General features: G+C 34.6%; 1 protein-coding gene across 4 annotated transcripts in view; it reads right to left on the bottom strand.

The window, feature by feature from the left end:
- UPF2 (UPF2 regulator of nonsense mediated mRNA decay) overlaps positions 1–27,871 on the bottom strand; it is an 85,884-nt gene that overhangs the window by 50,023 nt on the left and 7,990 nt on the right. For all 4 annotated transcript variants that reach the window (XM_064479366.1, XM_064479365.1, XM_031444619.2 and 1 more), the window contains 6 exons: positions 26,069–26,848; positions 16,898–17,058; positions 11,796–11,993; positions 11,308–11,457; positions 10,012–10,115; positions 5,673–5,758 (listed from right to left, as the gene is read on the bottom strand). In XM_064479366.1, coding sequence (XP_064335436.1) covers positions 5,673–5,758; positions 10,012–10,115; positions 11,308–11,457; positions 11,796–11,993; positions 16,898–17,058; positions 26,069–26,848 — 1,479 coding nt within the window. The remainder of the gene's footprint in view (positions 1–5,672; positions 5,759–10,011; positions 10,116–11,307; positions 11,458–11,795; positions 11,994–16,897; positions 17,059–26,068; positions 26,849–27,871) is intronic.

Below are 27,871 nucleotides of genomic sequence, written 5' to 3'. Positions count from 1 at the left end.
CTGACTTTTTTCACAACGTTGATGTTCCCAGTGCAACAGTGCCATCAGGTGGTATACCATGCTAACAGATTTCCCAAAACTCATTTTTTCATTTTTTAGCAAGCGGAAGGGGGTCCAATTAGAGAGTCCCTCACAAAAACTGCAGCAAACGCTAAGAGCTGGATCAGGAAAAGCTGTTCAAGATTCAAGTGAAGCATCCACCTCTGAAGAGTATTCTGAACATCCAACCATCTGCTAAAATGTGGCTAAAACCAAATGGCTTCAGAGTCACAAAGCCAATACCAGGTTCGTCTGTCTAAAACCAGGAACTAAGAGATTCTTAGGTACTTTCCCCGATTCTGACTGACTTTAGACACGGAAGTCTGATTAGGTGCGGGAGACTTCAGAGGTCCCGGGAATGCTCCATATTTTGATCTAGGTGGTGGGTACACACATGTACATAAGATATAAGCACTTCATGTAAAATTTCAATTATATGTGTGGATAATTATACTACATATTAACTACAGAATGATATGTAAATATATAAGGGGATTTCTAGTAGATTTCATTTCTGTGGAGTCCTTCAAATTAATAGGCTAAGAGATACCATGTCTTCTGAGATTTTTTAAACCACTACTTATTGAAGGAAGAACATAATGGAAAATTAAAATAATGCATCAGATCAGGCCATTAAGAACTGTAAAGACGGAATAAATCAATTTTAAAAACTTTTGTGCAGCAAATGACACCAACAAAGTGGAAAGACAACTCACAGAATAAAAGAAAACATCTGTAAATTGTATCTGATAAGGGACAGTATAAAGAATATATAAAAAACTCACAACTCAATAATAAAAAGACAAATAATAACTTTAAAAGGGGTAAGGGATTTGAGCAGTTTTCCAAAGACATACAAATGGCGAATAAGCACATGAAAAGATGCCCAAAATCTTTAGCCATTAGGGAAATGCAAATCAAACCCACAATGAGACAGAGATGTAACTTCACAGTCACTAGGACAGCTACAATCAAAAAGGGACAGTGACAAGTGTTAGTGAGGATATGGAGAAACTGGAACGTTCATACATTGCTGTTGGGAATGTCAAATGGTGCAGGCACTGTGAATAATGGTGTACTAACGGGTTTAGCAGTTACTAAAAATTTTAAACATAGTTACCATATGACACAGCAGTTCCACTCCTAGGTATACACTCAAGAGAACTGAAAACATGTCGGGAAACTTAAACAGTCACACCAGAATTATTTATAATAGTTAAAAAGTAGAAACAACCCAAATGACAAATGCGTAAACAAAATGTGGTATATCTATACAATGAAATATTATTCAGCCTTAAAAAGGAAGGACATTTTAACACATGCTACAACATGGATGAATCTTGAAAACATACTAAGTGAGAGAAGGCCACATATTTTATAACTTCACTTACAGGAAATACCCAGAATAAATCCATAGAGATTGAAAGTAAATTAGTGGTTTCCCAGGACAAAAGAGAGAGTGGGCAGGGAGGGAATGGAATTGCCTGCTAATGGATATAAGATTACTTCTAAGAGGATGAAAATGTTTTAGAAAATTTTATTGTTGTGATAGTTGCACATACTTAGAACACTAAACTGTACACTTCAAATGGGTGAACTATATGGTTATGTGAATTATATCCCAATAAAACTTTATTTTAAAGATAAGAACTGTAAAGAACCTTAAAAAGTTACCTAGTTTAGTGTTTCCTAAACCAAACTATACAGATTAGGTAAGACAGCTAAATTCTCTACCACAAATACATATATATGAAACCTTCAGGGCCTCACAGTCATAGGGCACTCAGGTGACTATCAGATAATTCATTCTGGTTTTTCTGGTTACCCAGGCTGGATGGGCTAAACGGACAAGTAGGGAATCCTGGCCAAAGAGAAGAATAAAGACACTCCCTAGGATTCATGGCCTTTGGAGGGATAAGGAGGGGAGGAAATGCCACACAAAAAGGGAGGCACCCCTCTTTCAAAAATGTTTGTGGAATGTTCATGAAAACTATACAATAGGCCACAAGAAAAATTTCAAAATTATCCAAAAACTAAAAATAACCTTATTCTCTAGTCACAGTGCAAATATGAATTATTAATAACCAAGTTGGAAAACAAAAGTCCCACTACCTGGAAATTTCAAGCCTCTCTCAAACATCTCCTTAGATAACAATGGAAAAATAAATTAAAATTGAAGAATTTCTAGAAAACATAAAAAGAGAAATCACTACATGTCAGAACTAAGAGAGACAGCAAAAACCAAGGTCAGGAGATACATTAAATGCCCCTCAAAAGAGCCAAAGGAATAAAAGAAAAGAAGAACAAAATAAAGATAAGAAGAAAATAACGATAAAAGTCAAAAATAATGAATAAGAAAACAGTAGAATACATAAGTAATCTAGAAGCTGGGCGTGTGTGTGTGTGTGTGTAGGTGTGAAAAACTAAAATGAATAAACCACTAGCTAACACAATGAAGAGGAAAAAGAAGAAAGGGGAAGTACAAATACAGAACTGTTTACAATGGCAAAAACGGGAACGTCCGAGGTGGTTAAATATAATACACTCATAAAAAGAAACACTGCAGCTTTAAAACAAAAGAACAAGGGAAATCTTTATGCATTGATATGAAAAGATGTCTGAGATATGCTAAGTGAAAACAGTAAAGTTCAGAACAATAGATATAAGTTGCCCTTTGTGTAAAAAACAGAAAATACAAGATCTCTAACTGCATGTTCTTATACCTGCAAAAGAAACTTTGGAAGGGTATGCAAGAATCAAGACAGTGGCTTCTGTTGGGAGGAGCAGGAATTAGGTAGATGGAGAGACAAGGACAGGAAGGCTATTTTCCAGCATAGTGCTTAACATTTCAGGGTTCTGAGTCCTGTGAACGCATTACTTATTTTTTTAAACAAAATTTTTAATTTGCTAATGACCAATGTTAATTCATCAAGGATTTTCAAGCATTTACTATGTATCAAATACAATACTTGGTGTCAGAGACATTCAAAATGAAGAGCTCTAGTCCTCTTTTAAACAGCCCATAGTTTTTACAGTTTCATGGGGATACAGGCAGCAAACCAACTTTGAGCTGTACCTAATAAGCCTAATGCAATGTGCTTAGTTCTTCATATTATGAAGACATTATGTTGAAAGTCTATAAAAAAAGCACCCATGTGTATCAGGTTGTACATATGTAAATAAGGATGGTTGTTCAGGGAAGATAATTCTTATGTTAAGAGCTCAAGACTAAGCCAGAGATTTTCAGTGGGAAAATACAAGATATCCCAGATGGAGTAGAAAGCAGAGGCTTGAAACTAGAGAGCAAAGGGTATTCAAGAAATCATTACAGATCAGGATTTTGCAAGGAGAGTGGCTACAGTGAAGGCTGAAGAAGCTGAAAGGGAGCTAGATAAGGAAGGGCATCAAACATCATGTCGCATAATTTTATCAGCCTCTACCTGTCAGGCACCGCACTAAGTGCTGGGGATGAGAAGTACACGCGGCCTCCTTCCCGCAGCTGAGTCTACACGACAATGCCCATGGAAGCCAAGGAGGCAGTTTCTGCAGTAGTCTGATGCGTGGCCCTTCCCGTCTCTGGCTCTTTGCACACACGGCTGCCTCTGCCAGAAATGCCCTTTACGTTCCCTTTCCTCATCCACCCCTAGCCTAGCTCAGCCCTTTCTCAGGACTCAGATTAAATGACCCTTGTTCCAAGCAGCCTTCTCTGGCTCCTGAGACTGATTCAATCAGTTCCACTTGTTATATACTCTATAAATAATGCTGGAATTCTTCTTGGTAACTGCACTTAAATCCTCTTTTTCTCCCTCTCCAAACCATAAGCTATGTGAGTACAAGAGCTGACTCTGTCTTGTGCACCTCTGCATCTCCAGCACTAATCACAACATATTACAGATCCTTGATGAATGAGTAAGTTTTACAACTTAATTCAACCTTTCTTGATCGCTCAGGCTGACTGCAAGAAACCTAAATTTTTATACTTACATATTTCAGGTATATAAGACTATGTGGTCTCCTTCTCATGGCTCCAAGAGGCTACGCATTTCAAGAATTTGCATCTTTATTTTTCTCCTGTCCTCTCAAATCATAAAGTTTTACTTCCTACTACTTTCAAGACTGATTCTAGCAGATTCCAACTACTTCTAATTTGCAGCTGTGAGCTAAGCAGATAAATCCAGTTATAAAGGATATAACTGGCATAAGACCAGGTAAAAGTGTATTGTTCCTGAGCAGCTTTTTTTGGGGTGGGGATGGTGAAGTGGGATGGAACAGGGTTACAGGGAGGCAAAATTCTCTTTTATAAGTAAACTACTTAACTATCGCTGAATAATTTCTTTTTGTTAACAGTGCCTTTTATTTTTGCTAAATTTGGTTCATTTTATGCTAAAAGTCCAGATAACTGTTACTGCATGTTTCTTCATTCAAATAAATAGTTGAAAAGAAAACTATGAAAGTAAACATTCCATTGTATAGGTCAAGAAAAGCATCACTTGAAAAAAATTGGTCCACAGTATTAAAAGATATTTGAGTTTCAAAGCAGAATGTGTCTTACAATCAAAGCCTTAAAAACAACTGGCAATATTTTTTTTCTCTCTTAGTTGTACATGAAATAATGGTGCACCTCATAATGCAATATATAATTTTATATAGTAAAAATAATTCATCTATGATTTTCTCAATTTCTGAATTACCTACTCACTACATTAGCACATTTCACCTTCTTTGCCCCACTAAAATGAAAAACCAAATGCTCACATTAATTAATGCTGCTGACAGGAGATAAAACCCAATATAAAAGAAAAAAGAAAAGTAGTGATTTTGTTCACTGAGAAATTTGACCAATAGGAGACCAATGGATGAACCAAATCAAAATTTTGCTTAAGAAACATTTAGTGAAATCCCTCAGGATCCTTATCCTTTGGGGAAAGAATCTAAGCTATGTTGTATGTAATCATCATAACAGACAACAAAATCCTCTAATTATTCACTGCTGAATAAACAGAGATGGATCTCCTCCAGGTTCCTGAAGTCCACAGTCTATGACCTGTTGTGGTCCTAAAATACGCAGGTGATGTAGGTGGTGTAAATTTAGTGTAACTTGGGAGTATTAGATTCTCTAAAAGCACTATGCAACTGAGTAAGCTGCTTGAATTACTAGCAACATAATCATTAATGAGACTTCCAATTCAAAACTATCATAATTACCAAAAAAACCTTGAAATTTTTCATTTAAAGACAACTCTTGAGAATTAGATACTCAATTTAGTCTGATCTCTCCACAAAATGAAAACTCTCCAAATATATATATATATCATTTATTATTTTTTTCCTCAGAGGCAAAAATGTAAACCTATTGCTTCTAACAATGATTCAGTTATTAAGTTCCTATTATTCTTAAACATTTTCTCTTGAAATAACAGGAAAGCATCAGAAGAAACATTTCCACTAGAGCCAATGAACAAATGAACAAAAATCAATGAGAAACAAATTCTAGAAAATATGCTAACAATAATAATAACTTCTGTTGACAAGGGACATTTTTAAAGAGATAATAATTAAGTAAGAACTTAAATCTTCCAATCATCACTGCAGGGTAAAAACACAAACAAATCCCTTTTTTCTTTAATACCTACCTTTGTCTGGGAACTATAAAGAGTGCCCGTACCAACTTCTTCCTATTTGCTTTTGTGTTCATGTTCATGCAAAAATCCATTGCTGCCTATAGGAGAAAAAGCAAACTTTTTTCTTAAAAATATCTCGATTTAGCTACTGAAAGGAGAAACCCTGCCTGCTACAATGGATTTCTAGTAGTCCTAAACAGTTTAGAATGGTTTTAAGACACCAGTATTACAAACACAACCCAAACTTCAATATATACAGGTTAAGAAAACAACAAGTTTAAGTTATAGTCTAAAAAAGAAATAAACTGTTACCAAAATCCTTTGGGCATCTCAATATTTTCCATCTATAGGTTCACATGATTATTTTATTATTAATCCCAGTCTTTAGGTTGATTTGAGGATCAGATGCAAATAAAACATCCTCAGATTTACCTAAACTATAAAGGATTTCAACTCTTCACTATAGACAGTGAAACATCTCCCATTAGGTTAAAACTTTTGATGAAACAAATGGCTCAACCAATGCTGATTAGATTCAAACCCAGAAAACTAACTCATTGAAAGTTCATTCACCAAGATTGAAACTTTATATCAATGTTAGTCAAGAGAGTAAAACTCATTTAAATCTTTTCTTCTTCTTATAAAGGGGGTATAAAATAAATTTTATTAAAATTTATACTTTGTAACAGTAAAGCTTATTAGAGCTAATTAGAATAACAAAGAGGAAAGGTGAAAATACACTAAAGTTCCTTCAAGTAATTCACCCATATGAAACATCAAAAAATTATGGACTAGTATAATAAAAATCCCAAAGGTCATGTATCCAGAAAGAAAACTGATTAACAAGAAAACTTCACACACACACAAAAACTTCTCAAATCAATACTTTTGAAAAAAAATAAAGAAAATATAAAGAAAAAAATTTAATGGCTAATAATGGCCTTTGTTTCAACACAAATTTAGAAACAAAATAAAATGTACTTCAATAACTTTTAATTATCCTTTAAAATGCAAATGTACTTTACATAATCTATGAAATACATTTTATAAAAATAGAGAAGGCAATAATCACTTTTTCTACGACAATAATCAAAGGCCAGTTAGATGGGAAAAAAACTGTAATTCTCAAAACTGCAAAGATTAGGAGCTCATACAATATGTCAATGCCTGGTACAAACACTAGTGGTTCAATAAACATGCAGAATAAATGAATCAAGACTACATGAAAAATCCTGGGAAAACTGCCCAAATTAATAAATTTGAGGAAATTAAAAAGAAAAAAAAAATCTTCACATGTATATTAATTCTTAGATTTAACCAGTTTTGCCCTTTGGGGAGAAATGGAAGCAAAGACTTCACTGTGGTGGTGTCTGTCTGCCTGGGTCACAACTGCTGCCTGACAATTCAATAAGCAGTTTTTTTTGAAAACTTATTTCAAAACATTCGAGGTACATGAAAGACAGTTCAAGGGGAGGCTATAGCTCAGTGATAGAGTGCATGCCTAGCATGCATGAGGTCCTCAGTTCAATCCCCAGTGCCGCCATTAAAAATAAATATATAAACCTAATTACCTAGACCCCCCACACTACCTCCCCCCTAAAATATAACAAGCAAAAAAGAGTTCAACAATCTTTAATTTTATAAGTAAAAGTAAATTTTTCTGATCATCAAATGCGTGAAAAAATAAGCATCACCATGAATGATGTTACCAGTATAAGTCACCTAAAAGAAATCTTCACTTGGGTTTAACTCAAAGAATTCTTATGGTGGGGGGGTACAGCTCAGTAGTAGAGTGCATGCTTAGTATGCACGAGGTCCTGGGTTCAATTCTCAGTACCTCCACTTAAGAAAAAAAAAAAGAAAAGAAAAAAAAAAGAATTCTCAGATTTTTCTATTTTCAAACTACTTTCCCCTCTTAAGCCGTTTGGACCTTTGCCAATACATATGGAAGAAATTCCTTTCATGCGGAAGCTGACTCCCAGAGGAAACCACTGAGGTCCAACAGAGAAGGGTAGCCTCCTGTTTTCCACTTGACCCTCCAAGAGCTAAATCAGAATTTAACATACGGTCATTACTGGCAAGAGCTCTTAACAGTGCAGGACACTTTACAATCCAGGTTCACATGAGCTCTTCCCATTTGACTTTCATTACAGCACTCAGCATGGGTGTGGGGCACAGCAGGCATGTCGAGGTCTCTCTCTCATCCTGTTTACATCTAATGAATATATGAAAATTTAGCAGAGGAAAGATTCGATCATATCCCAACCTTACAAAAATAAGCAACTGTTTAAGAGGTAGTTTTGGCTACATTCTACATCAGAAAGATCAAAGAGACTCTCTCTTAAAACAGAAATAAATGCTGTAATTACTGTTTGAAAACTATTTACAGACCTAATCACTCCAAAAGGTAAGCCAATTTGGAATCAGTTTCCAGCCTATTTGATTATATGAACAGTTACTGAAATACATCTTAAATTATTTGTAGAAGAGATAAAACAAGCTGAAAATTGAAAAACAGTGTAACGTCTATAGTTCTCTATGGAGGACCTCAAAGCATGATGGGGGAAGAAAAGATAAAAGATTACATTACGCCTTGACCAAAAAATGGCCTAAAGCAATGATTTTCAAACTTGGGTCTCAAGAGTCCTTTACAGTCTTAAAAGGTGTTGAGGACCTGAGTGAACTTTGTATATGTGGATTAATGCATTTATCGGCATTTACTGTTTTAGAAGTTAAAACAGAGAAATTTTTAAAATATTCATTCACTTAAAAATACCAATAAAGGGATAGGGGAAGAAAAGAAAAAAATACCAATAAATCTATTAGTTATTAACACTTTCTGAAAATATTTTTTTAAATGAAGAAAAATCAGTAACAGTAGAGTGGCATTCTTTCAGAGGACAGTCAGATTCTCGTATCTATTTATGCATTCAACCTGCTGTGTTGTTTTGGATGAAGTATATGAAGAAACTCTGGTTTCACACATCTATGCAGCTGGAAAGGGAGAGGTATTTTAATATCTTTTTCAGTAGTTATAGATATCTGATACTTCACCAAAACTTGACAAGTGGTAGTTTCTTCATTGTTAGTTGCAATGTGAAATCTAAAACCACATCAATCAACTTTTCATGGATTTTCATAAAATCCATTAGTTGGGGGAGGATACAATGGCAGAGAGAGTGCTTAGCATGCACAAGGCCCTGGGTTCAATCTTCAGAATCTCCACTTTAAATAAACAAACAAACAAACCAAGCCCCACCCCCCACCCCCAAATCCACTGGTCTGTCTTGCACTCTGAGTGGATTTTTGTTCACTTTGTGTACTCATCATTTACAGCAATGGTTCACTGAGGTATGCAGATCTTCCAAATACTTCCATAATATTTTCAAATTACATTATTTAACATCATCACCAATATCATCAGAAAAGTCTTATCGATAAATTATGTTGGTGGACTTAAGTTTTCCAAAATTCTAATTTTTGTTGAAAACTCAAATTTATTCATTGGCAACGAATATTTTCAGCTATTTCCCTTGAAGTGACAGGCTCACCTTGTTCATCTTAGAAAAATGTTTGCTAAATACCCAAGTTTGAATAACCACAGTTTGTCCATCAGCTCTTTCAAGTAAAAATGGTATTTTATGCAAAAAACAACTAGCTTAGCTTGCAAGTCAATCACACAGGTGGCTTTTCTGGAGACAACCTGAGACAGCAGATGTGCTTTTCATATCTTTCTCATTTCATCAGGTTAAAATGAAGTGTGCTCAAAGGTAGAAACTAAATAAAATCACCAATTTTCATGGATTCAAGGAGATTCTTAAGTGAAAGTGGCACTGTTTTTTTAATTGCAAATTCATGGCTACGAAGAACACAATGGCCACTAGTCCAGTTTGCTGCCACTGCATTATGATCCACGTTAAAACACCAGCAGCTTTACCCATCATCACTGTTGCAAATGTTGAAAACACTGAACAAGCGGTGGGGAAAACCCTAGTACTAGTGTGAAAAGTGTTTTTTGACTTTATAGAGCCCCTGAAGGTGCCTCAGATGACACCAAGAACCTACAGAGCACACTTTAAGAACTTCTGGTCTAACAGTATTTTCCAAACCATCGCATCCCTACATGAAGGGCAGAGTCAAGCCAACAGGATCCTAGAGACAGTTCCACCCCAAACGTAAGATCAACAAACTGGTTCCAACTGTGTGTTTATTTTGGATTCCCATGTAAGATTCCATTTGAAGAAATGGTTCATTCTATGGCCAAAACAGTCCAAAAACCACAGACATTCCTAATTAGAGCTATCCTACAAGGTCTATGTGCTTGAGTAAAGTTACATAGAGACAATCATACCTTGTCTATCAGATCGCGGTTCACACAGTTGGGCAACTGCTGGAGGAAAGCATCTACTATGAGCTTGAGATGAGATCCAGTGCTGGCTTCTTCATCCTCTTGTTCTAACATAAAAGTAGTTTTGAAATAGGTTAAAAAAATATGTAGACAATGTAAGAATGAAAACATCCAATAATAAGTTATTTGGAACACAGACAATCTAGAGCATTTTTCTCACTCATGAAAAAAATGAAGCACTGAGATATTACCCTAGAAAGTTTGGGCATCTCTACAATCATAATTCTAAACTAATCATCACAGTCTTTCAGATATCAAGTATAAAAAGGTAAACTTGCATGAGACACAAAATCAACGTCATAAATTGCATGTAGTTTTATTGTAGATCCATTATTTTTATCTCTCGGGCATCCCTTCTCCCACACCTTCAGTTAACATTACGATCACTGCTTGCCATCAAAGGCAATCCACGAGACTGTGCTGGCTGGGGCAGGTGCCAAGCTAAGCTAGTTGCTTTTTGCATAGAATACCATTTTTACTTGAAAGAACTGATGGACAAACTGTCGTTGTTCAAACTTGGGTATTTAGCAAAGCACTCAGTACACCACCACTCCTCTCAGCACAGGCCAGCACGGCCCAGAACTATCCAAGTCCTTCCATGCTGTGCATATACAGACAGTGGGAGAGAACCCCTCTCGTCCTTTGATGTCACCAGCTGATCTGAGCATGGGGCAGCCTCCAGCCATGCCTACCCTCCCTTCATGACACGGAGAAAGAGAATCTACAGTAGGAAACAATGAAGTCAACAGAGAGAAAAGCAATACTGACAAGAAGATATCCTTCTAATAAAGAATTGTAACTAATAAAGAAACCTGATAGGAAGTATGCAGGAAATAATTAACAGTGTGATATTTTTATCACTAAAGACAAAACATTATTCAATTATAAAGACATAAAATTATCACAGATGAACTGATACACTGTCTTTTTATCTCTCAACCATTTTAGAATAATTATTAAATATATTTTTATACAGATTATATCAGAATTAATTTACATTAAGGACAACGCTAGAAGGTAGAGTATAAGAAATATCCATTAAGATTTAATTATCACTAAAGTCTGTGGTCACATAATATGGGACATGTAATATTTCTGTTTCAAGTCAAATTCCAAAAAAGTGATGGCCTAGAAACAACAGGAAAACAAGGAATTAAAGAGTAAAGATTCATATTCACAGGCAAGAGCTTTGTGTATAACAACTAAGCAAAAATTAAGGTTTTTGGCAGAAGTGTTTACCTTGCTCATCAAGAAGTTTCTTTGTAAGATCTTCAGCTTCATCTCCACCCTCTAACTCCAAAGCATCATCATTAATCTCTAGGTTCTCCAACTCAAGTTCCAAATCATCAGGATTCGGTACCTCCTTATTATCCTTAGGTTCTTTTGCTTCTGTTTGAAATCAAAGAATCAGTATCTCTGAATTTAAAAGTCATATTGAAATCCTGCTGCAAAAAATACTTAAGGATTCACAAAATCTGTATCATTTGTCTCAGAACCTATAATATACACCTGACAAGAAATTTGATACATTCAGATTTTTAAAAATACATCATGCTCATTGAGAACAAAGACCATAACCTGTTTAACTCTGTATGCCATCTGAACTCCTTAATGAGGAGTTCAGACTTTCTCTTGACACAAGTAAAAAAAAAAATTTTTTTTACAAATAGTATTCTGAAACTAATTTTTACAACACTTAATATAAGAACTTGCCCTCTAGAATTTACCTTTGCAATCATCCTTGTTGGAATCTTTATTCTGACAACTTTTTTCATTATCTTTAAACAAGATGGCTGGAACAAAAGCTTTCAAATCAATGAGGTTTTCATAAAAATTCCGAGCATCTTCATCTTCCCATATACCACCTTCCAAGTCATAATCTCCAGGCTTACCCGGTGTAAATATATCAATTCCAGGCCCATGCTCTACAATAAAATAAATCACAGGGAATTAAAACCATTTCACGTTTGGCAAGCTAAACGTGATATTTTATATTTTCAATTTTATAACTAATGAATCTTGATGGTTTCAATTAACAGAAACTTCTTCAATCACTCTGGATTGTTCATGTAACCATCTTCATCATCAAATCACAAATTGTGTTTTAAGGAAAGCTCTCAACCAGGACAGACTAGAGGAGAACATAGGATAAAGACCAGTTTTTTCTTAAATGTTTTAAGCAAGTGATATGAGATTAAGTAGCCATTTGATATATCAGGCTTATCTTCATGAAACTTAAAACCAAAATAAGAAATATATAAGGCTGGCCATTTCTAAAACATCCAGCTTAAAGTCCCACCTCCCAATGAAGCATTTTTTCAAGACTCCCAACCCTCTGTACCACTTATAGCACAAGTATCTTTGCAAATAGACCATAAACCCTTAAGAAGTATCCTCCTTTTGGTATAAAACTTGGTGTCAGACAGACTGCCGTAAACAGTCAATTGACAAATAACTGGAAAAAAAGGAAAGGAACAATGAAGAAATATATAGACATTCCAGTAGAAGGTGGAAAACCACATATATATTTACATACACACTGTCTACCTTTATGTACAACCATAGATTCTTAAACTCAGAACTCTAAAAGTATTTAATTTCCTACTTCATGCTTGTGAGACCGTTCATGATTTTATCTATTCTCACTTTGCTTCTCTGCAAACTAGAATTGTAAATAAGAGAATAATCATGCATATTAAAAATAACCTTGAAAAAAATCAGATTATTCATTAAAAGTCATCTAGGAAAAACAAAAACAATAAAATGTCGGCTCCCTAACTCACTACCTATATGTCTTACAAAAAATATATTTAAACACAGGACACTAAACCCATTTTAAGGGGAAAGACTGATAACTTTACAATTTCTGTTTAATAAGAAATATAAACAAAAGCAAAGGACAGACTAGAAGACAATATTTATACAAGGAATTTATACAAACAACAAATAAATACAAATATTTATACAATATTTATACAAAGGAATTAATATCCAAAATATAAAGAGTTCCTACAAACAAACAACAAAATCTCAAATAAAAAAATGGATAAAGCCTCTGAACAGATTAAGTCAAAGAACATATGAAAAGATCCTAACCTCAATCAGGGTAAAGGTAAATAAAACAAACACTTATCACTGAGTATTTTACATATCTGAAAAATAATGTTATCTACACAGTAATTATAAACCATAGGAAAAAACTTCAACTTCTGAGGAAAAAAAAAGCTACAAAGTCAAAATGCAATAGAAAATTGGGGGGATTCAATATCTTGAAGTAATTTATGGTGAAAAAGAATATGAAAACAAATACATGTATGTTCATGTATGACTGAAGCATTATGCTGTACACCAGAAACTGACACCATACAATAAACTGACTATACTTCAGTGAAAACATATATATACAAAAAAAAAAATTCTGGAAGAAATATTTGCAATACATATAAAAAAGAATAATCTCTTTAATATGCTAAGTGCTTTTATATATCAATTTTTAAGAATAGATAAATATTGCATTTTTTTTTAAAAAGGAAGGGGTCAAGGGCTCAAGCCAATTATGTCATAAGGGAAAGAATACAAAGGAAAAACAGTCAATAAACTTAGGGAAAAGATGCTCAACCTCACTCAGAATGTAAAAATCAAAAACAGCAATATGATAAGAATGTAAGGAAAAACACTTATTCTTATATACTTAGTGGCATGTAAATTTCTTTAAAAGAAAATCTGACGTTATATATTGAAATTTAACATGTACATACCCTTTCAACCCAGGAATTCTACTTGTAGGAATTTATCCCTGAAATACTAGCATGCACACAAAGAGCCACAGGTACAGAGATTTTATTACAGTATTGACTATAATACTAAAAACTAGAAATAACTTACATGTCAATCAACAGAAAACAAGGTAAAGAAAGCACAATTATTCACTAGGATATTACTATGCAGCAATGTAAAAGAATGAGATGGCTCAACATGGACTGACATGAAAAGACATCTAAGATACACAGCTAACTTAAAAAAGTAGTCGCCAAATAGTATATACAATTACAATCTCATCTGTGAGGTAGAAAAGGATATTCTGGGTCACTAAAAAATTCAGGCCTCTTCAGGCCAAGATGCAGTAGCAGTGACCTAAAACAACTAAAAAACCAGGCAAACAACAAAATGCAATGGCTGGACGTGAGGTAGCACAGGAAAGTGACTCCTGTGAGAGAAGAAACAAAAAAATTAAGCTGTGCAATTCATTGCCCCAGCTTACTGCCTGCTGAGATGTTCTAGGCCGTGGCCAAGGAAGAAGCCACGCAGACCCCAGCAGTCCCCATGAGTTGAGGATGACAGAGCTGAGAGTCTGGCTGGCAGAACACTAGCCCAGGTGGCTAGATTTTGCAAGACAGGACCAGAGAGGAGAAAGTATCACAAAGACAGATGCCTAAGATCTGCAGAAGGGCCCCTTGAATGTTCAGCTAAATACTGATCAGCTCCTATGTGTGAGGGAACTAGGTGAGATTAGGAAAACAGCTACTCATGAATCTTCTAATTCATGAGAAATTGAGCAGAATAGAGAGGGATATTGCCTCAGTAATAGGAAAAATCAGCCCTAGATTAAAGGCTGCTCTGATCCCAGGGGAAGCAAGCCTGGAAAGGATGAAACTGTTTCCAAGTAATTAAACTGAGCCCCAGAACAAAGCTCAATGATATTCTTAAGAGCACAAAAATATCCAGCACGCATCTAATAAAACATGATCAGTCATGCAAAGAAGTAGAAAAAAATGCCAGAGATGTAGAGATTAATCAATCAATTAAACCAAGGCAGAAGTGACATACGTAATAAAAATCATAGACAAGGACATTAAAACAGTTATAACTATATTCACATTCTCAACAAGCTAGAAGATACACTGAGCATGTCTGAGACCATGGAAAATATAACCAGCTTCTGTAGATAAAAACTACATCTCTATATGAGTGTAACAGTCTATTAGACACAGTAAAAAGAAAATATTAGTGATGCTGAAGACACAGCAACGGAAACCAATATGAAACAAAGAAAAAACTATTTAAGAATAGAACAGGCAACTTCAAACCACCTACTATAGTTGTAACTAAATCCCCACAGGAGGGGGGAGAGGAACAGAAAATATATTTGAAGAAATAGGGTCAAGATTTTCCAAATTTGATGAAAATTATAAACTCAGATTCAAGAAGTCCAATGAACCCCAAGAAACATGAAGAAAACTACACCAAACAACATAACTAACCTGTTTAAAATTAGTGGTAATGAAATTTTAAAGCAATCAGAGAAAAGGTACACATTATTTTAAGAAGAACAAAGATGACAGCAGCTTTCTCACTAGAAACAATGCAGGATAGAAAACAGTGGAATAACATCCCTAAGTACTGAAAGAAAACAAAAACCTCACCCTAAAATTCTATGCCCAGTGAAAATATCTTTTAAAAATGATGGCAGAATTTTGCCAAGCTCTACTATCTCTGGAAAATGCCTAAAATACTTTTAAAATCATTTAACATTAAAAGAAAAACTAGCTTAAATTTCAGTAGAAATAAACCAAGTAAATCAGTACCAAAAACACTATGAAAAGATTTTGGTTCTAAAATATAATAAATACACTGAGAAAGTTCTGAGAAACCAGCCAGATTCAACAGAATCATAAATTCTATGGTGGAACTGCTTTTAAAAAATTAAAAAGTTTGAGGCTCACTGATCAAGACACACAAAAATTAATAGGCTTTATATATGTGGTTATATATAAATATATTAAAATAGAGTCAACTCTCTGTATCCTTTGCATCTGCATCCACAGATTCAATCAACTGCAGATTTAAAATATTCAGATTAAAAAAAAAAGTTCCAAAAAGCTAAACTTAAATTTGCCTTAATAGTGCACTGGCAACTATTTACATTGCATTAGGTATTATAAGTACTGTACAGATGATTTAAAGTATATGGGAGGAAGTGTATAGGTTACGTGCAAATAGTAAGCCATTTTATATGAGAGGCTTGAGCATGCTCAGAGGTCCTGAAACCAATCCCCTGCAGATACCAAGGAAGGACTGAAAATGCATTCACAGTATACAATGAGTATTTTCTTATTGAGGATGTAAAATACAAAATATCCACTTGCATTATAAAAGGATACTTTACAAATACTTTACTCTTAAGATTTTTAAGTAAACAGGATTGTGAGATAGTTTTAAGATTAATAATTTATTAACACTTATCTACCTAACATAAGTAATTTTTCAAGTAGTTACCATGACAGCTTAGAATAACACACTAGGAGCCCTACCAACTTAAAGACAATTAAAAAGGAAGTTTAAAACACCTCTGAAATAATATGGGACATAACACCTTACAAAATGATAAACAATTGATCTTACAAAACTGCAAGGTAGGTTTTAGTTCTAAGTAACAATGTAAGATAATATATCATTCAAAACAACTAAATTAAAAATGAAAACAGAAAGATTAGAATCCCAATCTACCTTACTACCTATCTGAGAAATAAAGTAAACCTTTCTAATGCCCTAAGTATGGTTTAAGACAGGCCCCTGTTGGCTACAATCCAAGTATATCTACTACAAAAGAATCCAAAGAAACACATCAGATCATCACAAGTTACTTATTATTTTCCAAATGCAAAGCTTTTTCCGTTCAGAGGAACATTTCAATACTACGTTCTCATTAACAAAAATTTTTAAGACATTTAAAAAAATCCATTTTCAATAATACACATCTGACAAGACTAAAGATAACTAATCAGGGCTTACTGAAAGAATCACGTATCTGTTTTTAAGGATCTCTTACCTTCTGGTGTTGGTTTGTCCTGAGGAAGATCTGGCATATTTTCATCCAAAAGGTCAGCTAAGGATTGAGAATTTGCCAGCAGCTTCTGATAAGACATAGCAAATTCCTCATACTGTTTATGTCTATCTTCACTTAGCTCCCCTTTAGAATGTAGAATACGCCTATAAACAAATGATGAAATAATTTGATAATCTTATCAAGACAGATGTGATCATGTATTATTACATTGGGAATATTTCATAAAATCAGATTTTATCACACAACAACTTATTTTTAATACTCAATATTTTCAACACATATCTGAAAATTAAAACTTGTATCAAATTCACCTAAACAATAAAATTTTTTAAACAATTAAATGTTAACATTGGTTCTTCAGAGAATATGAAGTATGATTAACAATCATGTTTGTAGACCCAGGAATCCCACTCCTGGGCTTATATCCAGAAGGAACCCTACTTCAGGATGACACCTGCACCTGTGTTCATAGCAGCACTATTTACAATAACCAAGACATGGAAACAGCCTAAATGTCCATCAACGGATGACTGGATAAAGAAGATGTGGTATATTTATACAATGGAATACTACTCAGCCATAAAAACTGACAACATAACGCCATTTGCAACAACATGGATGCTCCTGGAGAATGTCATTCTAAGTGAAGTAAGCCAGAAAGAGAAAGAAAAATACCATATAAGATGGCTCATGTGTGGAATCTAAAAAACAAAAACAAAAACAAAAAAAAACAAAGCATAAATACAAAACAGAAATAGACTCCTAGACATAGAATACAAACTTGTGGTTGCCAAGGGGGCGGAGGGTGGGAAGGGATAGATGGGATTTCAAAATTGTAGAATAGATAAACAAGATTATACTGTACAGCACAGGGAACTATACCCAAGATCTTATGGTAGCTCACAGAGAAAAAAATGTGACAATGAATATATATATGTTCATGTATAACTGAAAAATTGTGCTCTACACTGGAATTTGACACAAGGTAACATGATTATAAATCAATTAAAAAAAATTAAAATAAAATTTAAAATATTTTTATTCTTTGTTTTGCATCATGACCAGTGAAGAAAATGAGTTAGAAGGGTTTTTTTTTGTGTTGTTATCTTCTTAAAAGTTATAGAAAATAAAGCAGAAAAACCATGGCTACACTTATTCATCCCTGCTTATCTGGAACAATTTCCGAACTTTCCCATCTTACCCCATTCTTATCCAAATTTTAAACTTTTGTTTCAATGCTTTTACATTCCAAATAACATTTTCTATCTTAGACTATCAGTTTCCATTTATAAGCACAAGATACATAGTCAGTTACTATTCATTAAATCCACTCCTTTTTTCCCCCCCGAAATCTGGCTTATTGGGATCTAACATGAGAAATTTTCACTTATTTTCTTATTCAAGATGCATTAAACAATATCGTTCTACAAACAGATTAGTAAAATGCCAAGATAGCTTAACCATAATAATCCAGGTTAAAAAGCATTCCTCTAAGAGCAGAGTCTTTCTGTCTTCAAACATTTCAGAGTAACTTTACAGGCAAAAACAAAGTTCTTTCAGTTTTATAAATGAATTTTTAAAACAAAAAATCTAAGCATTTAAAAATATTCATGCCCTAAAAGAAATGACTGATATTATTACTTTGAATCAGCTTGTTACTACTTTTAATTAAAAGTTAAGTCATTTTTTAACTTAAAAAAGCCATTAAATTGGTAAATGATTTGAATAAATAACTCAAAAGCAAGGTACTCTAAAATATCCTGCAATTAGAAAAAACATTAGTTAATAAAAATTTGAGTTTATTCAGAAGCAAATTATGTTAAAAATGATAATAATAGTTCCAAAGTATTTCAAAACTTCTAATGACAACAAAGATGCAAAGTTATTTCAGTACTTGAAAAGAAACTGGAAAATATTACCAAAATACCATAACCTGAAATTATTTCTCTAACAAGTTCTGACATTCTGATCATCTGAAGATCATACATCCAGTTGCAGGTTATATAATATTCACTAAGGATTTATGACATATAAGCTGTAGCAAGGTGATGACTATTCTTATTAGAACAGAAAATGAACACTCTTTTTCTGATATCAACCACTCTTTCAAACATTTGCCTGAGACTTTGAACTGGGTCAATTAAAAGTGACTGAATTCTATGACGGTTCCCTTTGTATGCATTCAGTTCCTGTCCAGTTCTCCTGGGACCAGTTAAAACTTTGAAACTTCAGAGATAATCCTTGTGTCCTCCCTAAAATCTCAACTCCACGATTAAATTTTTAACAGTACTAATTTACCTAACTACTTAACTTATACGTGTTTAGGTTACTATCTAATAAGAACAGTCCTTGGTGGGGAAAAAAGCTTAGAATTTAGTTGGTTTGTTTTCTAATCAACCTTACACTAAGCACTCGGAAAGCAGTACAGGATACCAATGAAATGGCATTAGAAGAGTTCAGTTATACACAAAACTTATATAGTCACATGTATTTCCCTTGACCACTTATTTAATATACATTTCCTAAAATCCAACCCCACGGCATGTAGCAAGACTAGAGAGTTCAAGCAGAGAAAGAACCCATCAGAGATGCCTGAACACTCAAAATCCCTAGAATCATTTAGAGGTTCTAATGAAATTTAACTGAAACAATTTTTAATGAATGTACCATATGTCAGTTTTTTATAAGTTTATAAAGACCATAGGAAAAGATTTTAAATTTGATGAAATTTTTAGAAGATGTGTATGAGGGAACTAAACATACTATGTTTTTTGGGGGGTGCAAGGGGAGGTAATTAGGCCTATTTATTTCCAATTATTTTTTTAATGGAGGTACTGTGGATTGAACCCAGGACCTCGTGCATACTGAGCACGCACTCTATCACTGAGCTATACCCTCCCCCTCCCCCCGCTAAGGGAACTAAACACACACAGCACATTTGACCAAGTACCTTTCCGGTACATCAGTGTAAATCTCACCGGACTATATCACTAACCAAAATCAAGCTGAAGATATGATTCATCACATATCATTTTAATTACAAGCTCTTCAGAAGCACATCTATTACAGAAAGTTGAATTGAACCCATTCTTTTGAGACTGTCTTAAACCAGAGATCAGCAAATTTTTTCTGCAAAGGGCCAGATAATATTTTAAGCTTTGCAGACTATATGGTCTTTGTTGCAACTACTCAACTCTGTTGATAAAGCCAAATGCAGCCACAGACAATATGTAAACACATGAGTGTGACTATGTTCCAATAAAACTTTATTTATGGACACCGAAATCTGAACTTCATGTAATTTTAATATTTCAAAAAATGTTCTTCTTTGATTTGTTTTAATCATGTAAAACGGTAAAGACCATTCTTAGCTCTTCAGCTATACAAAAACGAGTGGTGAGCCTAATCTGGCCTGCAGGCCATGGGTTGCCAATCCCTGTCGTAACTGGAGATAACTGAGCATCACTGTTAGAGGTACTATGCACAAGTTCATTCCCCTCATGGTATCACTGCACAACAGGGAGGAACCGTTTTAAAGATATAAAAGGTAAGTAATGAAAACAAAATTAATTCCAAGTCTTGGAACAAAAATGTAAGAAATTAGACCTCCTTCACCTAATATATGAGACATCACGGTCTGGGAGCATCTCTAAGGTACATCAGTCCTTGATTTCTGCAGTGGTTTTTTTTATTACTAATTCAATACTGTAAAACTGACAGAAAATCTCAAATAGTCCATTCTGGAAACCAAGCATTATATCTCATAAATAAGCCACAAATGCCTCAGAAAATTCTAGTACTAAGACTTTTTTTCATTTTTATTGCTATTGTCTGAATTTCTTGCTATTTCTTTTATTTCGTATAGTGTCTACTCTGCTGTTTTGCATTATTTTTAAAATAAGCTACGGATGTTTAAGAAGTTGAACATACAAATTTTCAAAATCATAAAAAGGCATAAAGAGAAATTCTCGTTCAAAAATCCTTCTCAAGGACTGAGCAGGCAATATGCTGTTGACAGCAAACATTTCCTGTAAACTTACAATGTGCCAGATACTGTTATTCAGCACCTTTACACGTATGAATGCATGGCATTCCTCACATTTACTGCAGAGGTACAGTGCTACTGTTATCTCATTTTGCAGAACAGAAAACCAAAGCACAGAAATGTGAGGCAACTTGCCCAAAGTTACAGAATGAGTAAAGACAGATCTAAAACTTGAATCCAAGCAGTCTGGCTCCAGAGCCCATGCTCATAACTACTGGACCACACTGCCTCTCAAATTAAAGTAAAATTATCCACTTGGTACCTTATATTGAAATTAGATTGTCTCTCAAATGCATACATTAAAGGCAAGCCTTCTCACATCAAGGTGCTTGTTTTATATCCTCTTTTGGGTCCCTCTTTTGTTTGGATTTGACTTTGTATGTCCTGAGTAGCTAATGTGTTTACTAGACACTTTAAAACCAAGTACCAAATGCAGATGGAGGTAAGCCCTGAGGAAGATGAGGGAAACAGTCTGAAGAAGTAGGAAAGAACCTGATTCTGTAATCTGCTATCCAAGTCACACTGGGCAAACCTTTAATCACTAAACTTGATCTACTGCCTTCAAAACAGGTACTTCTTTCAAGGGCACTATGAGGCTCATTTAAGACCACACGTCTGATGTGCTGTTATCAACATGAAACACTACTTTCATGAGGGGAAAACAAAATGACAGAGCCCACTATAGAAAAGGCAAGAACGTCAACGAAGTATTATTTTGATCTTCTATCAGCCAAGTTAAAAAAGAAAAAAATCTTGGAAAGAACACAGAAAATCCATTATAGCTTTGTTCTTATGCAGTCATGCAAAATAACACAGAACACATGGCCAAAATCTTGAAAAATAATCACGAAGCAGACCCATGAAAAAATACGAGGTTTCACTTTTCATCTCCTTTAACACTCTGTCAAATTCTCATGAGAACTTAAATTTTCTGGTGGTTTCAATTTAGAATTTGCTTATGAATGTCTTATAATCTTAAGTGAAAAGAGACTAGAGCACAGTTAAGCATAACTGAACCCAAAGATTTCTCAACAAACTATGTTAAAGTCAGACTCAGACTTAGACACTATCTGGAAGGAGGTAAACATTTTTGAGCATGGATTAAGTCTCTGTAAGTCCACAGCACGGTGACATAACATTTAATAGTGCTTAAACACTTACTACGTAATTTATCAAACAATCTACCTGTAGAGGCAAGGTACAACCCTACCTGAAAGGAACAATCGACACTATTTAATTTCAGGTGAATGTGTTTTTAAGTTTCAACATTATTAAAGTAATGCCTCATGAATTTGCATTAATAAAAGAAACCTCCCTGATTTTATTCATGAGACAAAAGCCTACATTCTACTCACATTTTTTCCCTTGCTAAACTCTAAATCAAATTATTTACTGCTGTTGAACTGAGCATGCATCATGAAGGTCATAATTCACTGGTACTGAAAGGAGAAACTTGCCAACACTCCCACCAACTTAGGAGGAAAATAAGGAATTCAGACATTTAAGAATTATTCAAACAAGAATTCTGACTTATTATCTGAATCCATGATTTCACTATATTACAAGAAACAAACTGTCACATGATTAAGTTATATCTAATAAAATTATTTCTTCAACCAATTCTTATTAAATGCCAAAAGAACCTGGGTAATATTACCTCAGTGAGAATATCTCAAAATGCAAAGCACTTCAAACATAAAGAGTACTGAACATAATAAAAAGCAAACTTAACAAGAAGTAAAGCTATTAACTCTAAATTGGTAACTAATATTTTTAAATGTGCAAATATTAACTCCCCAATCACTTAACCAAACTGCATTAAAAAAAAATAAGATTTTGTATTTAAAGGGCAAAAAGCTTATAAACTCAAATTTATTAGAATTCACCCAACCCTAAAGTCAACTCTATTGCTGGCTGATGACTGTAAATCCCGCAGGGGCTCAGAAACAGAACTAGCTAGTACCTATCAGCCCGGATCACAGGAGAAAAAAAACACCTGAAATTCCTAAGTCTCACTCAGTCACTGTGTTCATTCACTCATCAGAGTGTTTTTAAGAAAAGACCAGAGGTTTTATTACTCTATTTTTTAAAAATTAGTTAAGTGAATTTTTAAGTAGAGACTTTAATGAGGTTGTACTAAGACTTCACAACCTCGAAGCACAGTGCCATCCAAGTTAATTAAAACCACTGAGAGCATTTACAATCCATAGACAGAAAATACAGAGTACTTCACTTTTCTTTTTAAAGCATCATTATTATGATATTGAATAAAGCCTTAAAGTCATTTACGTATGAGTCTTAAACATCCGCTAGCTAGTCTGGCACTTGGATTTCTAGCATATCGTGCCTTAGAGAAATCTTACTGGGAAAAATGATTGCCAATGAGTTATTACTATGACGCAGAAAAACCTCAAGACACCTACTGGATAAAGACTGGGAAGGAGAAACTTTTGGAAACTGGTCATTTTAACTGTAATGTACCCTCTTAGAAGGAGACTAACACTAGGCCAAGTACGGGCTCTGCACTAATCCATTCCTCATGTCTTCTTTGCTCAGTCAGGCATTTAGGTCTTCACTACAGAGGCTGCTCAAACTAAAGCTCTCTAAAGCATGAGTGATTTATTAAACTGTATGCCAATTATCTTCTATCTCGTGATTAAGATCCTCACATCCCCCAAGTTATTACATCTAAGTGTACAGTCTCCTGTAATAAAATGACTACTACCATGGCTAAGGTCAATTTACACTAAGTAAATAACCTCCTCTAATAGCCACAGGTTAATAGTTCTGTATTTAAATGAGTAAAAGTTTCTAGGAAAAAGGCCACAAAGCTATGCTCTTAACACTATATCCTGCTCAAAAATTTCTTCCGTGACTTCCATAACAAAAAAACCGGAGGTCTGCTTATCTCAGCTGAATGTGACCAGTGGATAAACACAATTAATAATATACACATCACTGATGTTAGTAATTACCATTAGGCTAACATAATATGTCAAAACTATCTAAATAAAGTTTAAAAGAGGAAAGTCTGTATCACATATGAAAAATTATTTCACTAGTTTCAGGTGAAGAACTGGCTTGGCAGTAGCTCATTTGAGAAGTTAGTCTTTAGGTGTAACAAAAAGTCAAAAGACTGACAAGGCAGCTATAAAAACTAATGAACTGTAGGTCACAGGCAGATAAGAATGCATCCAAAATAAACAACCTAAGGATAGTGAAGTGTCTGGAAATCATGGAGTAAACTGAAAGAATCGGAGTTGCTAGCCTGGAGAAAATGAAAGGGAAACATCTCAGCAGGCTGCAAATATTTGAGACTTTATCACAGTGTAAAATAAGAGACATGGGCCATGCCAGTGTTTCTCATAGACTATGTGCTATAACAAAATAATCTTTTTTCCAATCACTGAATTTCTATAAAGTACAGCTGCAATATCATGGCAATGGAAAACTGCTATCAAAGTATATAAATGTTTAGTCTCAGTTCCTCAACTTAATTCATTGCCAACAGGTAAGCTGTTCACAGACCCCCACTCTGAGTAGCTTTATTCCATCTGTACCAGAAAAAAAGCAAATCAATGTATGGGAAGTTAAATTTAACAAATAGATGTGTCCAACCTACTTCGTGGAAGAGATCAGAGCACGAAGCTCGAGAAGTTTTCAGAAGAATAATTTATGTTAGATAATCTGTAGAATGGATGGACTCCTGTGTTGGAAGGGTGACTGGATTAAATCATTACAGAATCTCTCTGCTCTCAAAGCTTACATGAAGCTAATCAAAAACAAACACACACACAGAACCCTTAAAGTAGTCAATAAAAAGTAATCAAAGCATACTTTCAAAATCAACTGTGATGTATGAGGTAGGACATATGGGAAAAGGACTCGAAAAATGACAAAACACTATGTAAATCATAATTAAGAAACCTTAAATATGTGAGAATGTTAACAGAGGACCACTACTTTCCTTTTTAACCCATTACTGACTATACAAATACATTCTGAAGTTGCCTCTTCAAAGTTTAAAACAGTCTTCGCTATTCAAAAGCACAAAAACCAGGATTCTTTTTTTAAAAAACATTAAAGAGCACCACTGCCATCTTAAACTCTCACCTCTGAGTGGTCTTCAGCCCCCAGGGTTTAGCCATATAGTCTCTGCACCTGCCTAACCTGGACTTAACTGAACTACTGGCTTACTCTATTGCAGTCCTTTCTGGTAAGTCAATCACCTTCTAGAGGTAACTACTTAAACGAGTCAGCCCAACCACAGGCTTATAGGAAGAAGTGTATTCCCCCATACATGCGCTTTAAATAGTTGCAAAGTACTCAGCCAAAGGGTACTGCTACTGCCTTTCTGTACCCCGCCAGCCCTCCTCCAAATCCAACTCTCCATAAAAGCTGATCTTTTAACCACAAAGTGCATCACCTTCCAGCTTGCTGATGCCTTCTAGGTACGGGTGCTACACAGCAGTCTACAGTATCAGACAATCAAAGGTGGCCTAAATCAGGTGTCTTCACCACAGGCACATATGTTACTCATTTAGAATTTTGAATGGACGTCCCCAGGAGACAGACTTCGGTAAATGCACTTCACATAGTTGCATTTAAAGAATTTTTCACTTTGTACACTATTCCCCAAATTTCTGATCTAAAATACCACCAATAATCAATGACTTGTTTTCTTAAAAAGTATCAAACAGCAACATCAATAAACTGAAACACAAAACTATAAAAGCAAACCTGTTATAGATAGAGAGGGATCAGCAAAACACACAGAAAAATAATAGCATATAAGTTAAAGTGACAGAAAAAGAAAATTTATCCCTCAACATTAAGGAGTTTTTAAATCACAAGAAGAAACAGATGCACAAGGCAGAAATCACCAGCCACTTGCCAGGTTTCTTTTAAAATCAGAAACAAAATCTATCGTAGACTCACATTAAACATAAGTACTTAGACAGTTACACTCTGAAGTTTTCCTAGAGGTTAAGAAATCACCTGCAATGAGCCCTTTCCCACAAGTTCTTTCAGTGGCATGAAGACTCTAAAATTTTTTAAGTATGAGCTCCAAAATAAACTCTCAAATCTGAGAAACATTTGAAAATCACCTGTTTTGTCTCTCAGTATTCTGTAGCTCCCTGTGGTCCCTTTTCAGGTGTTTGGTCAAAGACGTAAAGTATTCTTTTAAAAGATTCTGGAAAGGTTGCTGTTTCTCTGGACTAATGATCTCACTAGGAGGAAAACTCAAATTAAACTTCTCTGCGGCACTCTTTACTTTCCTTGGTACAAGTCCAGCAATATCATCTCCACAATGTCGACAAAAACTAATCACCACAGAAACATGAGTATGGGATTCCCGGTCAGCATTAATAATATTTTTTAGCTGTTCATAGATTAAGGAAAGACCTTCCTTGTCAGTGAAAATCCCAACTATTGTCAACTCTGCAATGAAACGCAAATCGGTTCTTAACTTGGTAATGTTAGGTGTTTTCTCTTCTTTCCTTGCTTCAAAATGTTTTTTCCAAACCTGAAGAAGTGATGGGGCGAAGTCGGCATAGCGCTGGTGAAAGAGAGAGCATAAGTGCACAGCACAATTCACATCAGAGATTTTCAGCTTCGCTTCCACAATAGAAGCTACAGCCTCTGCAATGTATTTGCTTAAATTTAGGCCATTAAAATCATGGGACAAGGAGTCTCTCTGTTGTTCTGTAATAGTTTTTAACTTCTTGACAAAAGCAGTATTTTTCTTCAAACTTGAGTCTAGTCGGCTAAAGAAATTTTCCTCTGGCCGGTTATCTGGAGCATTTTGGTTTTTGCTACGAAATTCCTTCCTTAACTGATGGCGTTCCCAAGCTTCCTGATGAAGCTGAACGGATTCTTCTTTCTCTCTACATAAAAAAACAAACACACAAGTAAGTAAAATACCCTGTATATTTTGAAGCATCACTGATGAATCCTCTAAGAAAGCCAACGAAAAAGTGACAAGTTAAGCAACAGAATCCAAGAGGAACGAAAGATGCAAGAGGCCCTTTCACTACTTTAAAGACATTTGATTAATAACAAGATAATGAGAACCCAGTCTACTGATAACACCAAATGTGGCAGAGTGGAGGATTTTGAATAACTAGATTAAAAATCATTCCACCAACTGGCAAGTTAAATGGACAAAACACTTTTGTCAACTATACCTCAATAAAGCTGAAAAAAATAAATGGATAAAACACATGATGCTTAATATGAATAAACAAAATAATATGCCTAGGAAAGATATAAAACCTAAAACAAACAAAAGCATTGGGAAAACAGAAAAAAAAAAAGGTCCACGAAAAGTACTTTCATTAAAGAATAAACATTATAAAAGAATTCATTAAAATGTTTTGAAATGTTTTCAAAGTACCATTTTTCCATACTTCAGCATTAAACAACCTATATTACTAATAAAGTACCTTGCTAGTTTCAGGTCTTATAATTCAAGTGTAACTAAGAAAACTTGTAAAGGAACCAGAGAACTGTAAGATAAAAGCCCTTTAATAAAAGGTTAACAGACTCAGCTTATCCTTAAAAGAATAATTAAGAACAAATTACCTACGTTTCCACTAAAAAGATGGAACATGTTTAAACTGCATAAGTAGTAAAGTGCCTTGGGCTGAAGTGGGAGAGTGGGGACAATCTGATGCAAAATACGTAACTTTAAAATATAAATTTCTTAAAAAATAGATTTTCATCTTTCTGAGATAACCATCCCTGAGCTACCCTACAATTCTCTAGTTTTTTTCTGCTAAAAGCCACAGTATGTCAACAGAGACTGGCATCTATCGCTGGGAACACAGACATGTGAGTACCTCTTGAAGTCTCCCAGCCACACACACACACACAAGATTAGCAGTGAGAGTATACTTTAAGAAAGCATA

This window comes from Camelus dromedarius, chromosome 26 (assembly GCF_036321535.1).
Source record: "Camelus dromedarius isolate mCamDro1 chromosome 26, mCamDro1.pat, whole genome shotgun sequence".
In the NCBI taxonomy this organism is placed as follows: Eukaryota; Metazoa; Chordata; class Mammalia; order Artiodactyla; family Camelidae; genus Camelus; species Camelus dromedarius.
Note: the sequence above shows the minus strand (reverse complement) of the source record. Positions and strands in the feature narration are given on the sequence as shown.